Source organism: Camelus bactrianus, chromosome 16 (genome assembly GCF_048773025.1).
Source record: "Camelus bactrianus isolate YW-2024 breed Bactrian camel chromosome 16, ASM4877302v1, whole genome shotgun sequence".
Lineage (NCBI taxonomy): Eukaryota > Metazoa > Chordata > Mammalia > Artiodactyla > Camelidae > Camelus > Camelus bactrianus.
In genome coordinates this window covers 8,495,679-8,509,919 of record NC_133554.1, presented here as the reverse complement: position 1 = coordinate 8,509,919, position 14,241 = coordinate 8,495,679, and the positions used below count along the sequence as shown (strand labels likewise).

The 14,241-nt window shown below is 60.3% G+C and overlaps 1 protein-coding gene across 13 annotated transcripts in view; it reads right to left on the bottom strand.

The window, feature by feature from the left end:
- Positions 1 to 15: 15 nt before the first annotated feature.
- The window catches only part of MINK1 (misshapen like kinase 1), a 44,332-nt gene continuing 30,106 nt past the window's right edge, over positions 16 to 14,241 (bottom strand). Inside the window, exons 5-34 of one of the 13 annotated variants that reach the window (XM_074342390.1) lie at positions 12,728 to 12,838; positions 12,345 to 12,435; positions 11,831 to 11,961; positions 11,475 to 11,529; positions 11,254 to 11,332; positions 10,818 to 10,993; positions 10,265 to 10,334; positions 9,692 to 9,899; positions 8,103 to 8,219; positions 7,542 to 7,628; positions 7,110 to 7,334; positions 6,728 to 6,901; positions 6,128 to 6,328; positions 5,617 to 5,702; positions 5,346 to 5,456; positions 5,092 to 5,204; positions 4,798 to 4,886; positions 4,544 to 4,567; positions 4,269 to 4,432; positions 3,801 to 3,906; positions 3,582 to 3,719; positions 3,322 to 3,430; positions 2,791 to 2,958; positions 2,541 to 2,684; positions 2,192 to 2,326; positions 1,922 to 2,022; positions 1,690 to 1,839; positions 1,445 to 1,604; positions 1,222 to 1,361; positions 16 to 862 (exon numbers count right to left, since the gene is read on the bottom strand). In XM_074342390.1, coding sequence (XP_074198491.1) covers positions 779 to 862; positions 1,222 to 1,361; positions 1,445 to 1,604; positions 1,690 to 1,839; positions 1,922 to 2,022; positions 2,192 to 2,326; positions 2,541 to 2,684; positions 2,791 to 2,958; positions 3,322 to 3,430; positions 3,582 to 3,719; positions 3,801 to 3,906; positions 4,269 to 4,432; positions 4,544 to 4,567; positions 4,798 to 4,886; positions 5,092 to 5,204; positions 5,346 to 5,456; positions 5,617 to 5,702; positions 6,128 to 6,328; positions 6,728 to 6,901; positions 7,110 to 7,334; positions 7,542 to 7,628; positions 8,103 to 8,219; positions 9,692 to 9,899; positions 10,265 to 10,334; positions 10,818 to 10,993; positions 11,254 to 11,332; positions 11,475 to 11,529; positions 11,831 to 11,961; positions 12,345 to 12,435; positions 12,728 to 12,838 — 3,747 coding nt within the window. In that variant the 3' untranslated portion in view covers positions 16 to 778. Of the gene's footprint in view, positions 863 to 1,221; positions 1,362 to 1,444; positions 1,605 to 1,689; positions 1,840 to 1,921; positions 2,023 to 2,191; positions 2,327 to 2,540; positions 2,699 to 2,790; positions 2,959 to 3,321; positions 3,431 to 3,581; positions 3,720 to 3,800; positions 3,907 to 4,268; positions 4,433 to 4,543; positions 4,568 to 4,797; positions 4,887 to 5,091; positions 5,205 to 5,345; positions 5,457 to 5,616; positions 5,703 to 6,127; positions 6,389 to 6,727; positions 6,902 to 7,109; positions 7,335 to 7,541; positions 7,629 to 8,102; positions 8,220 to 9,691; positions 9,900 to 10,264; positions 10,335 to 10,817; positions 10,994 to 11,253; positions 11,333 to 11,474; positions 11,530 to 11,830; positions 11,962 to 12,344; positions 12,436 to 12,727; positions 12,839 to 14,241 lie in introns of those variants that run through there. The other 12 variants (XM_074342387.1, XM_074342388.1, XM_074342393.1 and 9 more) reach the window with 12 other exon arrangements.

The following is a 14,241-nucleotide window of genomic DNA, read 5'->3' as shown; positions in this document are numbered from 1 at the left end:
AAGGGGGGCCTGAAGTGGTGGGAGCTGGTTGAATTGTCTTTATTAACAAACGGGATATCCAAGGCCACTACATTGAAAAGGAGTGGGGGCAAGGAGAGGACGGGGCTACTTGCTGCTCACACTATATACAGATGCAAGCAAGGGGGTGTGGAGGGGAAGAGCTCCCTGCTCCCTCCCTCCACCAGGGCAGAGGCTAGAAGAGATAGGGGTTGGAAAGGGAAATGTTTTGGCTGGCGGGGGGTCCCCCCTCCATTCCCTGGGGTTTGGGGGGAGGGGAATCATTAAAGTGCTTTCAGAAAATGAGGAAATGGTCCCTGCCCCTGGAGTGGCTGGTGACCTCCCTAAATCCTAGGGCCCAGTGACTCCCCCCAGGGTCTGGTACATTCAAGGGGGGAGCCGGCTCCCCTGACGTGCAAATAAAGGGACCCAGGGCCCTGCCGAGTCAGCAGCAGTGGGGTACGGGGGTCCAAGCCCCAAGCACTCTCCTCTTAAGTGGAGAAAGGGGGGTAGGGCTAGGCCCACTCAATTCCTGGTTAGGGGGAGCTGTGCCTCTCCCCAGAAGCTGGGACAGGCACAGTTTTGGGGAGAGAACATGTTGGGGGAGAGGATGGTCACGTGATCACAAAAGCATCAGGGGTTAGAGGTCACGTTCCCAGCAGGCTCCAGTGAATCAAACCAGTAAAAGCAAAAGCCCAGGGAGGGAAGAGAAGGGCGGCCCAGGAGGTCTGGCTGTTGGGGGAGAGCTGGTCCGCGTGGGACAATCCAGCCCAGGGCCCCGTCACCAGTTCATGATGCAGTTACGGTTCAGGGTCATGAAGTAAACTTGGCTGCTGCCCCCAGAGCGGACTGAGGCAAAAAACACCTGGGTGGGGGAGGAGACACAGTCACCAAGGGATGGGGGGTGGGGGTGGGGGTGTCTCAATTAACTGGGAGAAGGAAAGAGGAAGAAAGAGAGAAGCTGTAGAAGTTAGTCCCTCAGAGTGCCCCCAGCCCCAGGGAAAGGCAGGGACACCTAGGGAAGAGGGGAGACTGGCAGACCTCTGGGATGAAGGAATCTGGAGAGTTCTCAGAAACTGAAGGCAAGGGAAGGGCAGGCTGTGACTGCATAGTGCGCTCCCCAAGCAGAGGGGCCCTTTGGAGAAGACCCATAACCACCCCTCCCCCAACTCTGCCCAGGGGCCCGGGGCGAGGGCTGCCCATTGCAGGGGAAGGGGCTCCCACCTTGTCGTTCCGCTCGCACAGGAACTTGAGTCTCTGGGCTCGCTTGTGCATGAAGACCCCGTCCAGGTGGCCCGTCTCCACAGAGCGGATCTCAATGGCTTTCTCACCCCAGCCCATGATCTGGTTGGAGCAGATGTAGGCTGGGGAGAAGGGAGCAGAGGGGCCATGAGAGGCTGCAGCTCCGCTTGGGTACACGGCTTTTGGGGGCGGGCACCACACTCACCCACAGAGGTGGGCATCTCTCCCCACTGCAGCACCACGTCCTTAATGATCCGCCCGTACGTGTTGACGTAGACGCCCTCATCCTCGTAGCACAGCAGCATCTCCATGCCGTCGGTGTTGGGGAGGAAGATTATGGCGTGGGGCGTGATCTGGCTCTGGATCTGGAGAGGAGAAGGCAGGCTGAAGGCACCGAGCCTGGGGCCGAGACTGGTGGCCCCACTCTGCGTGCGGCCCCGCCAGGCTTACGTGCACGGGGATATAGATGTCATAGCTGTTCCCCGAGTCGACGTCCACTGCGTGGAAGCCGGCACTGGAGCCATAGATGACCTTGAGCCGCTGTCCCTCCTCTACTGTAAGGTCGACCAGCAGAGGGCGGTGCGGGAGGTCAGCAAAGGACTGTGGAGGAGACAAGGGCTCAGGGGATATGGGTGGAGGAGCCAGGCCTTGGGACAGTGTTGGGGCCTGAGGCTGGGGTTACCTTGAAAGCCATGAATTTGTGGTAAGGTTTGGGGGCCCAAGCATACACCTCCACGGAGTTCTTCAGGGCGATGACCAGGAACTTGATACGTTCGTATTTCACTGGGGGCAGGAAAGAAGACAGATTCAGGGACTTCCCTTCTTGGGCTGCGGCCTTTCCCACAGGTCTCTCTATACCCCTAACCCCAGGCCTGGCTTCAAGGCTCTCTCAGCCCTTAAGCCCAGGCCCCCGTTTCTCTCTTCTCATAAAAATGTGTCGTGACCTCCTCACCAACACGGTAGTGCCCGCAGCCCTCCATGTCCCCCACAGTGGTCCATCCCTGCTTCTTCTCCACTTCCGGGTCATTGTGCAGAATCTTGTTCCGGAGCCAGGACAGGTAATACACCCGCAGTTTGTTCCTTTTCCCTGAGGGGCGGACACACACACACTCCCTCATCAGAGGTCCAGCTTCTGCCTCCCCGCCATCCTTTGTGTGCGTACCACGAAGGGTGAGAAAGTGTAGCCCCACCTTCCGGCTCCTGGACCAAGGCTGCCCTCCTCCCAGGCTGAAGATGGAGACAGAGCCAAGGAGCTGAGCCCCCTCCTCCCAGCCCCTCCCGCCCCCACCCTCCACACACACCTGAGATGGTGATGAGCAGATTGAGTCCCTCTAGCACATCCATCTGCTGGAAGCGTCGCCGCCCGATGAGCCCGTACACTTTGCCCTGCCCACTCCGGTCCAGCAGCATCAGCCCGTTCTCTGTGCCCACCAGCAGGTTGACCCCTGCAATAGGAGCCCTTGGGCAGATCAGAGGCAGAGACAGGCCCTCACCTGACCAGGAGCATGGGGGTACACCAGACCCCTCTTTCCCCTCCCGGCCCTGGCTTACCCCAGAGGGCTGCACAGAGGATCTCAGAGTTGAACCGCTTCTTGTACTTGCGGATCTCGGGGGTTTCGCTGTGGGCCCGGGTGTTGGTGGGGTTCACGTTGACCACAGAGCCTTTCCTCACGTCGTACTGTAGCTGATCAAGCCGGCTGCCCTCTCCGCCCACCAGGGCTGCCAGGAGGAGGAGCAGGGAGGGGAGTGGGCTGTGGCCCTCTGACCCTGTGTCTCTTTACCCCACACCCCACGTTTGGTCTTGGCTTGTCAGAATACTCAGAATGGAAGGGAAAGACTGGAGAATGGAGGAGGAGCCTGGAGGAACTGGAACAGAGCCAGGAGGCCTGGCAAAGTCCCTGTTCTGTCATGCAGGTCCCTGGGCCACCACTGAACATTTTTCCTCTTGGGTCAAGGGGGGCTCCAGAAGTCCTTGCTGCTGAGGTGCCAGGGTGGGTGCTCAGGCCACAGAGGAGGCCATGATCGCTTTGTGAAGCCGTGCCGAGGCCCCCCCGTGCCCCTCTCCAGGCCTCCTGTCCTCACCTGTGATGGGAATGGTGTCCCCACTGCCTCCGGGCTGGTAGATCCCCAGGTCCACAAACATCGTGAACGAGCTCTTGCCAGGGGCCTTTACCAATCCCCGAGACTGGTACTGCAGGGTGGGGGCAGCAGTCAGGCAAACATACCAGACCCCCACCCACACCCTCCTCCTGCTATTGTCCCCTGGCCAACCAGGACCCCTGGGTCTCCTGCCCACGCCAGTGATCTCTTCCTTCCCCATGGAGTTGCCTTCACCCACTTACGTCACTGCCTCCATCCTTCAAGGGCGGGCTTTGACCTTTGCTGCTCTCGGTGGGCGAGTGGCTGGGCTGGACCACATCTGGCAGGTTTGTGTAACCGTTGCTGTCGGAATGCAGCAGGCTTCGCTCCTCTTCGGGGGTCTAGAGGAACAGAGGGAGGGGTCAGTGCTGGGGCCAAGGCGGGTGCACGGCAGGCACGGGGACGAGGGCGGGCCCACTCACGCGCTGGACCACCATGGTGCCCCCCCCGTAGGGGGTCTGGGTCCCGGCTATCTCCTCCACATCGTGGACCACCATGGTGCTGACGCTGTCGGTGTCTCCATCACTGCTACGAGAGAGAGGAAGGTCAGGAGGTCCTCCAGGCCCTGCCTGCCACCCAGGTGCCACACAGGTGCCCCAGGAGCAGATGAGTGCAGGAGGACGGGCACCTGCAGCGTCCATTCAGAACACGCTGCCCTGGGCTCTCCCCTGTGGCCTCAGCACTGGCTGGCCGGGCCAGCATCTGGGGAAGGCTGGCCGAGAGGCACCCGGAGAGGCCCGCCCCCAGCCCTGTACCCCTTTCCCCAGAGAAGGGGAGGAAGGACTAGTCAGCAATGACAGCTGGGTCTCTCATGCCGGGAAAAGGGAACCACTTGCCCTCAGACTTGCCCCCGACGCTGCCCCCACCCCGCCCCCAGGACACCCCCATACCGGGCCCCAGGGGTGTCTCTGCTCCCCTCCGATGGGTCGCCGTTGCTCTCCTCCTCCTCGTCCTCGCTGCTCTCCACCTCCTCGCTGGACGACGAGTAGTCCATGGCCTTCTTGGGAGGCCGGGGGGCCTCGTCCAGGGCCCGTTCTTTCAGCAACACAAAATCCTACAGAGGAGAAGCTGCGTGAGGGGTGGGAGGAGGCCGTGGCGCAAAGGGGGCCAGAGAAGGGGCAGGGTAACAGGAGGGGCTCCCGTGAGCAGACCCCTTCTCACTAACCTCACCAATGGCTCGCTTATAGCTCTGGGAGGGGCCGCGGGGGAAGGGCAGCCGGGAAGAGGCAGGAGAGAGGTCGAGAAGTTAGTAACTGAGAAGTGCCACCCTGTTAGCCCGAAGATCCTCCTGTCACGCAGATTAACGAAGGCCCCGCCCCTGGCAACCGGCCCCCTGGGGCTCAAGAAGTCCCACATCCAGCCCCCCAGCCCCAAACCAGGAAGTGGCAGCGGGGCACAGCTGCCCCCCCGATGACTTACTGCGGGCCGGCCTGGCCGTGAGCGGTGGTCATCGGGCTTGGCTTTGTTCCCAGGGGAGAGCACGGGGGAGCTGTCCAGCTTGGAGGAGGCTACACATGGCAGGGTGGGCGAAGGGAGGTCACTGACACCTGCACAGGGTGGCCTCAAGCCCTCACCCCACCTCGGGCCTGAGTCGCTGAGCTCGGCGCCAGGTTCCATGCTCAGCCTGGTCCCCACCCTGCCCCGACTCAGTCCAAACCTGCCAAAGGCAGGGACAACCCTGATGGAGACATGAGTGAGGCCTGCCTCGCGTACCTCCCACACGGTTCCGCTCCAGCGAGCCGGCCTGCGGGAGGTGCCCGTGAGAGGCAGGGAGGACGCTGTCTGAGCGCTCCCAGCCAGGGTCGCTCCTCCTGAGGTCGGGGTTACTGTGGGAGGGGCAGAGGCAGGGTCAGGGAGGTGGGCTGTCCCCTCCCTGGGATGCTGAGCTGTACCGCAGAGGCCATCACCAGGGGAAGCAGGTGGCATAAGTGAGGACAGAGTGAGTCGTTGGGGGACAACTCCATTACCTACAGGCGTTGGGCGGGCCAGGGGGCTGAGCAGGGGGCCCTGGAGGCTTGGGGGTGCCCCGCTCTGCCCGCCTTTGCAGGTAGATTTGCCAGGCGGAGTTGCTGCGAGGTCTGTGGAGGGAGCACAGGGGTGCCGGGGGCGGGGCAGGGAGGGGGCTGAGGTGACTGGGTTGGGGCTTGCCCACCCCTAAGCGGGTAACCTGGCCAACTCCCCTCTGCCCCCACCCTACCCTGCTCCCTAGGCTGCCGCACGCCCCCACCCAGGTGTTACCTGGCACGGACAGCCTGGGCTGGCCGGGACCCTCCGGCCCCACTGGTGTTAAGGGCAGTGGCAATAGATGAGGTCCTCTGAGGCACCTGAGGAGAGAAGAAAGGACCCAGTGCCCTGTGCTGGGCGCCCCATGGTCGCTTCGTCCTCATCAGGACCCTGGAAGGTGCCCGCCATGCCTTTATGGAGAAGCAGACTGAGGTCAGGGAAGCTAACGAATCCGTCAAAGGTCACGAAGCTGGCAAGCAGCAGAGCTGGGATCTAACCCATTAAGCCTATCCCCTGGTGATCCCCAGACACCGTGGGCAGTCTCACACTCGGCACTGGAGTCACTAAGTTACGCTCACATGCAGCCCTGCCCACCAGACATTAGGGATGGGGCTGGGGCAGGCGCCTCAACCTTCCTTCCTTTTCCAACCCTGAACCCATGTCCACCTCGCCTGCTGCCCACTCACCCTCCTTCCCCTCCGTAAGACTTCTCTGCCCTTTTCTGACTCTGCAGGGCTGTCCTTACCTTGGGAGGGGCCTCATTATCAGGCCGGACCCAAGCTGGGGGGTTCGGGCTGGGGCCAGGCCCTTCGGAAGTGGGGTCGGAGTTCTGGCGGATGACGGCTCCTCGGGCACTAGGCGTGGCAGTGGGCGTGGGGACAGCGGGGTCGGGGTCGTGGGAGGCTGGGAAGGCAGCCAGGTTTCGTGTGGGCTGGTCCTGCAGGGACTGGGATCGGGGTACAGGCGCTGCATATGGCTTCAGTGGGACCCGGTGTGCCACCAGGCTCTGCGGGGAGAGACCAGGGAGGGTGGGCTGCCTGCTCTGTGGCACGCTCCAACCTGGGAGCTGGGGCCTGGGCTGGGAGGAAGGGGCAAGTAAAGCCTCTGGCTTCCAACTGTCCATCAAAAGGGGCTCCTAGAGCCCAAGAACCGGTAAGACGTAGAAACAGACGCGTGCAGCTGGGAGCAGGTGCCAAGCCTGCCCACGTGTCCAGAGGTCTGTGATCCCTGGCCAAGGGTGTGCATGTGTGTGGGGGCAGGGTGTGCACACGCACGCCGTGATGTACCTGTGCTGTGTGAGGCCCCCTGTGTCTGTGTGTTAAGGCAGGAACGGGGAGAGACTCACCTTGTGCGGTCCCTCCTGGGGCTCCACTGGCCTCTGCATAGGAGGAGTTTGGGAAAGGGGTCCTGGGGGCCCAGGGGAGGCCTGGGGGACGGGGGGCTCAGGCCCTGTGCTGCCTGGCTTGGTCTTGGCCAAGGGAGAGTTCTGCTGCTTGTTCATCCTTGTTCTCTCTTCTACCTGTGATGCGAGAGGACGCCAAGCAGCACAACTTGTGTCTGCTTCTCAAACTGAGGTCCCGACCTCTCCAGCCCTCCGGTCTGCGCCGTGTGCCCCTTTCCCCTTCCCAGGGCCCGCCCCTGCGGCATGATCCTGCTTGATGCTGTCAGGCCCCGGGCAGCGGGACCAGGAGGAAGGAGTCTCAGGCAGCAAAGATGGCAGTGGGTACCTCGCGGGCCCAGGCTGGTTTGTCGGCAGGGTTAATGCCTCGACCATAATGATACAGGGGCTTCCTGTCCCCGGGGAGGATCTGCTGCTGCTGCTTCTGGAGCTGCTGCTGCTGCTGCTGCTGCTGCTGCTGCTGCAGGGACTTGAGGTAGGCGTGCTCCTGCTGCAGCTGCCTCTGCAGGCGCTCCGACTGCCGCTGCTCCTCCAGCTGCTTCCGCTTGTATTCCTGGGCCCAAGGGTAGGGAGAGAGAGCTCAGCAGGGTGTGCCCCGGAAGTCAGAGCAGGCATGCCCTTTCTTTTCTCCAACTGCCTAGAGAGGAAGTGTCCTCCCTTGATGCTTGGGTGCATCCCTTCCCCTGAAGTGCTCCCATCCCATTCCAGCTGAGACGCTCTGAATACGCGTCTTCCCAGAGGAAGCTGGGGACCCCGTTACCAGCAGCAGGGCCTGTTCCTGGAGCAGCTGTTGCTGAAGGATCTCGAGCTGTCGCTGCTCCTCCTCTAGCCTGTGACGGATATATTCCTGGGGGGCGGGGGTGGGGGGCAAAGGCAGGGAGAGAAGGAGGGGCAGAGGAGGGGCGGCAGCAGCGGCGAAGGAGTTTGGAGGACGGATCAGATTGGCGGGGTGAGGATGAGGAGGAGAGCAGGAAGAGTAATAGAGCGGGATGAGCCCGCAGAAGGCGGGAGTGAGGACAAAGCCAGGCGGAGGCCCCATGAGGGAAGGTGCCGGGGAGAGGAGTAGGGGATGGGGTCAGGGGGTGCAGAGAGATGGGGAATGAAGGCACAGAGACAGGAGGAGGGCAGGGAGCCAGGGTTGGGGGTTGAAGGGTGGGAGAAAACAGAGAGAAAGAGTGAAGCTGGAAAAGATAGGGGGAATCTGGGGGGGAACGAGGGGGAAAGGGGGCTGGGGAGCAGGGGAGGCAGGCAGCAGGAGCAGGAGGTGGGGCCAGGGGAGGGGAGGGAGGGGTGTGGCTGGTGGGCGCTGGGGGCGCTGTACCTGCTCCCGCTCTGCCTGCCGCCTCTCCTCCTCCCGCCGCAGGGCCTGCATGTCCTCCAGACGCCGCTGCTGCTCCTTCTCTTGCAGCTTCCGCTGCTCCCGCTCCCGCCGCTGTTGCTGGGGGTGACGAGATGCGTTGCCTTAAGGACCGCGCCAGACCCTCAGACAGCACAGCCCTGGAACAGCGGGGCCGACCCCAGCCCACTGCTGGAAGGGGGATCCCTACTGGACGGTGCGGACTGGTCTGCGTCTCACTGGCGATGGTGGTGAGAGAATAGCTTCAACTTGTTTCTACGCAAGAGCTCACAGGAGCTTGGCTAGGAAGAAACCGCGGTCTAAGACGGCTGTGGGCTTGGGAAGAGTGCGAATGAGAGGCTGACAGCTGCCCTTGGAGTGGGCCAAAGTGGATAACACCTTCTCCTACCCTCTTCTCCACTACATGAACAAAACCAAAAATTAACAAACCCAACAAACACTCCTGGCCCCTCTAATGAACCTCGGCCTGTAGTGACAGCCTTTAGCCACAAGAGGGCATCAGGTGCCCGTGCACAGAAAAGCAACTTAGAAAAGGACCCTGCCCGCGACCTGGCAAACAAACATCAGTAAATCAGGTCGTGTTCACTCAGTAACGTTCACAATCTTTCTTCTAAAAAAAAAAAAGTAAAGAAAAGAGAAAGAGCACAAGCCTGCTCCAGGAGACACCTTGGCAGATACAATTTTTGGTTACTGCTACCTGAAAGCACTATTTATCAAGAGGAATCTGCACTAGGCGCTCTTGTAACAGGCTTTCTTACAAATTACTTTTTGTTCAGCAAAGACAGCGGCCCGCTTTGGGAGCAGTACACGGGCAGTGTGGAAGCTTCCGTCTATCTCCTGTTGCTTACTTTTTTTCTGTTAAGCTCAGCGCTCTATGAATTTTGGTTTCAGGTAATTGTTTCAACAAAACCCCCATCACGTAAGGCAATTTTTTAACCAACCTCTACACTTCTGTCCCCTGTGCAAAATAAGTACATTAAAATATATATATGCATTCAGATACAGAGTATTTTTCAATCTGGCGATTAAAAAAACTGCAGCTATTTAAAAATAAGATTCTCTATTAGTTAATATAAAATTCTCCCACCCACCTCCAGTTCGTGCAACTGGCAAGACTGTGCAAAGCAAATCCAAGTTCAAATAACTGAAAATAAAAGGAAGAATCTTCTTCATGTTCAGGTGGGATAGTCGCTGGAGAGTCGGATGCCCAGGACACTGAAAGGTTTGTACACAGAGCCCCCAGCTTCCCAGCACCGAAGGTAAACAGAGCAGACAACCCTGGAGTTGGGGGTCATATGCAGAAACAAGGGCGGGACAGGCTTGTCTGTGGGGAGCCAGTATGGCTTTTCAGAAACGTCCCTGCTCTGAAGGGATGATGGCACAACAGCCACACAGGGCTGGCGGGGGACAGACTGCCTGGGGACCGACCCCTGACAGAGGACAGAGCCCGTCCATACAAGATGGCTCCCTGTTCTCCCTGGTGTCCGAAGGGAACCAGAGGTGGGACCAGAGACCCCACCAGGCCCTTCCAGGACACCCCCCATGCCCCTCACCTCCTCCACGCGCCGCCGTTCCTCCTTCTGCTCCTCGATGCGACGCTGCCGCTGGTGCAGGAGGTGCTGGATGTGTGCCTCAGGGTCTCGCTGCTGCTGCTGCTGCAGCTGCTGCTGCTTTAAAGCCTCTGAGTTGCTCTTGTTCTCCTGCTGGAGCCGGAGGAATTCCCGGCGGAGGGTGGACTCCCCGGGCACATTCATGATGGAGCTGGGTCAGGAAGGCACATGGAGCACTGAGGTCAGAGGCCACCGTCACCCCTGGGAGCCGAGGGGGCGCATCACCTGGACCAAACAGCCTGCCTCTGGCCACCCCTGGGTGACTGGAGACCTGCCCTCCTTCTGTCCTGCCTGGGGCCCTGCCCCTTTTAACGTCCCAGCCTGCAGCCCTGAATCCTCCTTGCCCCTCCTTGCTCATTCATCTGTTGTTTCTTCTCAGCACGCAGGGATTCCATTTTATGGGGTCTCTACCTCTCTGTGCCCACTATCCCCAGACTGAGAGTCCCCAGGCTAAGGACCCCTGTTGTCCCCTCAGATGGTAAGTGACGGTCCCCAACCTCTGCCTGCCATGCCCACCTCGGCTCTCCTTCTTCTCCGTGGCTGTCGTCTTCCTCTTCGCTGCCACTGTATTCATACTCTGTCTCCTCTGCAGGAGGGAGATCGCTGCTGTTTCTTCTCCCACTGCCCCAGACCCCACCCTGGGCTAGGGAAACCTTAGACGGGGATAACCAGTAAGGTCCGTCTGGATGGCCACGCACCTGGGTCCCCGCCCGCCTCCTTGGAGCAATAGGGCGACGGTGGGTCTCAGGTTTGGGCCTGGACAGAGATGGGGATTAGCCCCCACGGTGGGTGGGAGGTGTACGTGCACTTACACATGCACATGCTCAGTGTGAGGCTCTTATAAAGGTGTAAGAGGGTGACCCTCACTGGCAAGGCTGACTTGGATCAGGAGGTGACAGAGGAAAAACTCCTCTGGGGTTGGAAGTTTGGGAAAGGAGATCTCCTTGGTTGGGGAGAGCTGGGCCTGGAAGGAGGGCCGGAAGGGGAGCCAGGGGGAGCCAGGGCTGGTGAAGAGGTGCAGGGCTGACGTGTGTCCCGAGACCCACCACCTCCCTCCTCGCCCACAGACCTTTCTCGCCGCGCTTCTTCCGGGACCGGTCGATGTGGTCCTTGAGCTGGATGCGGACCTGCCGCTCAGTGGGCTGGTCACGGATGAAGGGGAACTTCAGGAGCTGCTCCGTTGGTGGGCGGCTCAGGTAAGTCTTGATGAGACAGGTGTCAATGAAGTCGATGAACTTCTTAGACCTGGAAACGATGGTGGCTCATACCCGGAGGGCCCCCTCGGGAGTGGGGTGGTCCCAGGAGGGAGAGGGGGGATCATTCATCCAAAAGCCACCCTGCCTTCCCTCCTGTCTCCATGTATCCCAGCACTAGGTTCCTGGCTACAGTGCCACCCCCTCTGGACCCCTCTTTTCAGGTGCAGACCCAAGTGTGGGTGCAGGGGGTACGGCGGGGTGCCTTGTCTAGGGGCCTCCTTCCGAGATGCCAGACTCCCAGAGACCTACCATTTCTTGGACTTGAGCCTGGGTGGCGGGTTCCGGGGGATGAGGAAGAGGGCTCGCATGGGGTGCATGTCACACAGAGCTGGCGCAAAGAAGAGACATGGTCAGTCCCTCTTCTCATGCTGAGAGCCTAAAGGAGCCCTTCTCACCAGACGTCCCATAACCCACCTCCTCCCAACAGCTGCTTTCTGGGCCCTCCCCTCTCTCTCAGACTCCGCACTTACGGGGCGCTCCCTCTGCCATCTCGATGGCTGTGATTCCTAGAGACCAGATGTCACTCTGCAGAGACGAGAGGAGAGGGACAGGTGAATGTTCCTGACCACTCTCTTCACCCTCCACACCCAGCCTCTTAGAGACTGGTTCCCAAGGCTCCTCTGCTCCTACCCGCACTACCCTCGCCCTCCCCAAACTTCGACCTTCGCATACACCCTCTCCTTGCTGCAGAATGTTCCCCGTCCTCACTGCTAACATGCCTGTAGGCCTGCATTTTGTTCCCCGACCTGCTCAGACTGATATCTTGTCTACCCATCGCCCACCTCACTTCCTGCCCTTGGCTGCCTCCATGCGCCCAACTCCATACCCTGTAATCATAGGTGGCGTCGGGGTTCTCATCACAGGCAATGACCTCGGGGGCCATCCAGTAGGGGGTCCCAATGAAAGTGTTCCGCCTGCCCACGGTGCGGTCCAGCTGAGCGCTCACCCCGAAATCCACTGAGAGGACACAGAGGGAGGGGCCGTAGCAGAGCGCCACGTCTGCTCCCGGGTCTCAGACTCAGCCCGTGTGTGCATGCCCTGCGGGGACGCCCCCTGCCACCTCTGCCGTGCCATGGACATCCCAAAGACCCTGACCTAAGCTCCTGCATCACGTCTGGGGAAAAACTACGGTGAAAGTTCCAAGGGACAGCCTCCCAGGCAGAAGAGTCCAAACTATCCCATCTCCCCAGAGGGGCCTGCACAGCACCTGAGACACAACAGGCATCTCTGGGGAGGAGGAGCGAACCTCCCAGCCCACAGGTAGTTGGACCGGAGCCACCATAGGGAGTGAATACAGGGAACTCTTGATCCGTGCTGGACGTCAGAAGGGGTCGGCGTACCTAGCTTGACCTCAGCGTTCTCAGTCAGCAGCACGTTCTGCCCCTTGATGTCTCGGTGGATCACCTTGTGGGCGTGGAGATGGGCCAGACCCTGGGGCGGGAGGTGGGGGGAGTGGCCTTGGTGTTGAGCGGAGGGGAGGGGCAAGCATCAGTCCCGCCCCACGCCCCACCCAGAAGCACAAGTCCAGGCTGAGCTTTTGTGGGGACTTTCCTCTGAGGGTTCTCCAAGGTAGGGACTCCGCCTCCACCCCCACCCGCATCCGGCAATCTGCTCCTTCAAAAGGGCACAGTTCCATCTCCCTCCACATGCGGGAGGGTCCCTGTTCAGGGAGCCGCTGCAGCGGGGCGGGCCCAGGAGGCGGCGGGAGGGGCCTGGCGCTCACCCGGAGAATCTCCCTGCAGATGTAGGCGATACAGTCCTCCTTCAGGGCGTTCCCTTTCGTGTTCTTCACCAGGTCTGTCACGGAACCAGCACCGCAGAACTCCATCACCAGCTACGGTCCCAGGGAGGCACGGGAAGGAAAAGCATCTGTCAGCCAAGGCCCCTGCCAGTCAGCCCCCTGCAGGAGGGCCGGCGCCCCTGGTGCCAGGATTGGTACAAGCTGGAGAGCAGGGGCCGCAGACCTTGCTGAGAGTAGGAGGGAAGCTGGGAGAGGTTTACTGTTGGGAGAGACAGGGAAGGTGGGGTAAGGGAGGGGGTCTGGGTCCAGAGTAGGTGCCCAGCAAATCCCTGAAACTGTAGACAAACGACGTGGGCTTGTGCATTTCCCTGGGCTTTCCTCAGGCGCTCCCTAGGACCCGTGAAGCCCCGATGGTTAAAAGCCCCTGCTCTGGAGCAGGCACCGGCCGCCTATGGCCTGTGAGCTACGCATGCTTTTTATATTTTTAAATGGTTGGAAGAAAATCAAAGGAGGAATCATATGGAATTCAAATCTTGGTGTCCTAAACAGAGACCTTTGGGAATCCAGCGACATTCCCATTCATCTCCACATTGTCTGTGGCTGAGCTGAGTCGCTGCTGGAAACTTTATGACCCACAGAGCTGCAGATACTATCAGGCCAACCCCTGACAGAGAGGCAAGAAAGGGGCCAAGAATCAGCAATTCCCAGGTCCACTGGAGACAACGGGGGCTACCAGAGAGCTGCAGGAGGGAGCCTGTGATCAGGCAGGGCTGAGCAGGGAAGTGAGAAGAGATGGGCTGGCATCTCTAGGGACCCAGAGGCAGAGGCCAAATGAGACTGGGGGGTCAGTATGCCTGTCCAAATGTTTTCACTGTATGTTTTCTAAAAGCCACATCCAACCCCCGAAAAAGGCTGGCTGGGATGTGTATATTTGCATGTGCGATAGAGGTAATTTGCATACACCTCGCATCTGGGCCTCCCCCTCCCACAGCAGAGCCCAGTGGGAGGAGCACACGAGTGTCCCTCGGGGTCCAGAAGGGGGCGCCCAGTCACTAGCGCCTAACCTTTAGTCCTCAGTGATTGCCCACTTCACTGTTGGCAGGTAAACCTACCTGATGTGTTACTCAGTTGTGTGTGTGTGTGTGTGTCCCCAAAAGACGTGCAGACAGGGACCATGACTCAGGAGTATCTGTGCAGGGTACACAGAAGGTGCTCAATAAGCACTTGTCTGGCAACTGCCGGGAGGGGGGATGTGGCATGAGCTCCCCCCTACCCTGGCCCACCCTCCCAGCCATCACTGTGTTCCCTGCTGCTCGCCGCCCCTCTGGGGCTGGGCTGAGCACCAGAAAGGGCGAGGCTGGGGACGGCCGGCACCAGTGCCCAGGCTAGGGAGGGCGATGACTCTTAGGAATGTTCTGAGCCAGGAGGGAATCTGGGAGAGGCCCAAAAGAGCTACAGCGAGCTGCAGCTACTAACCATCCAGCAAGGCTTGCGCA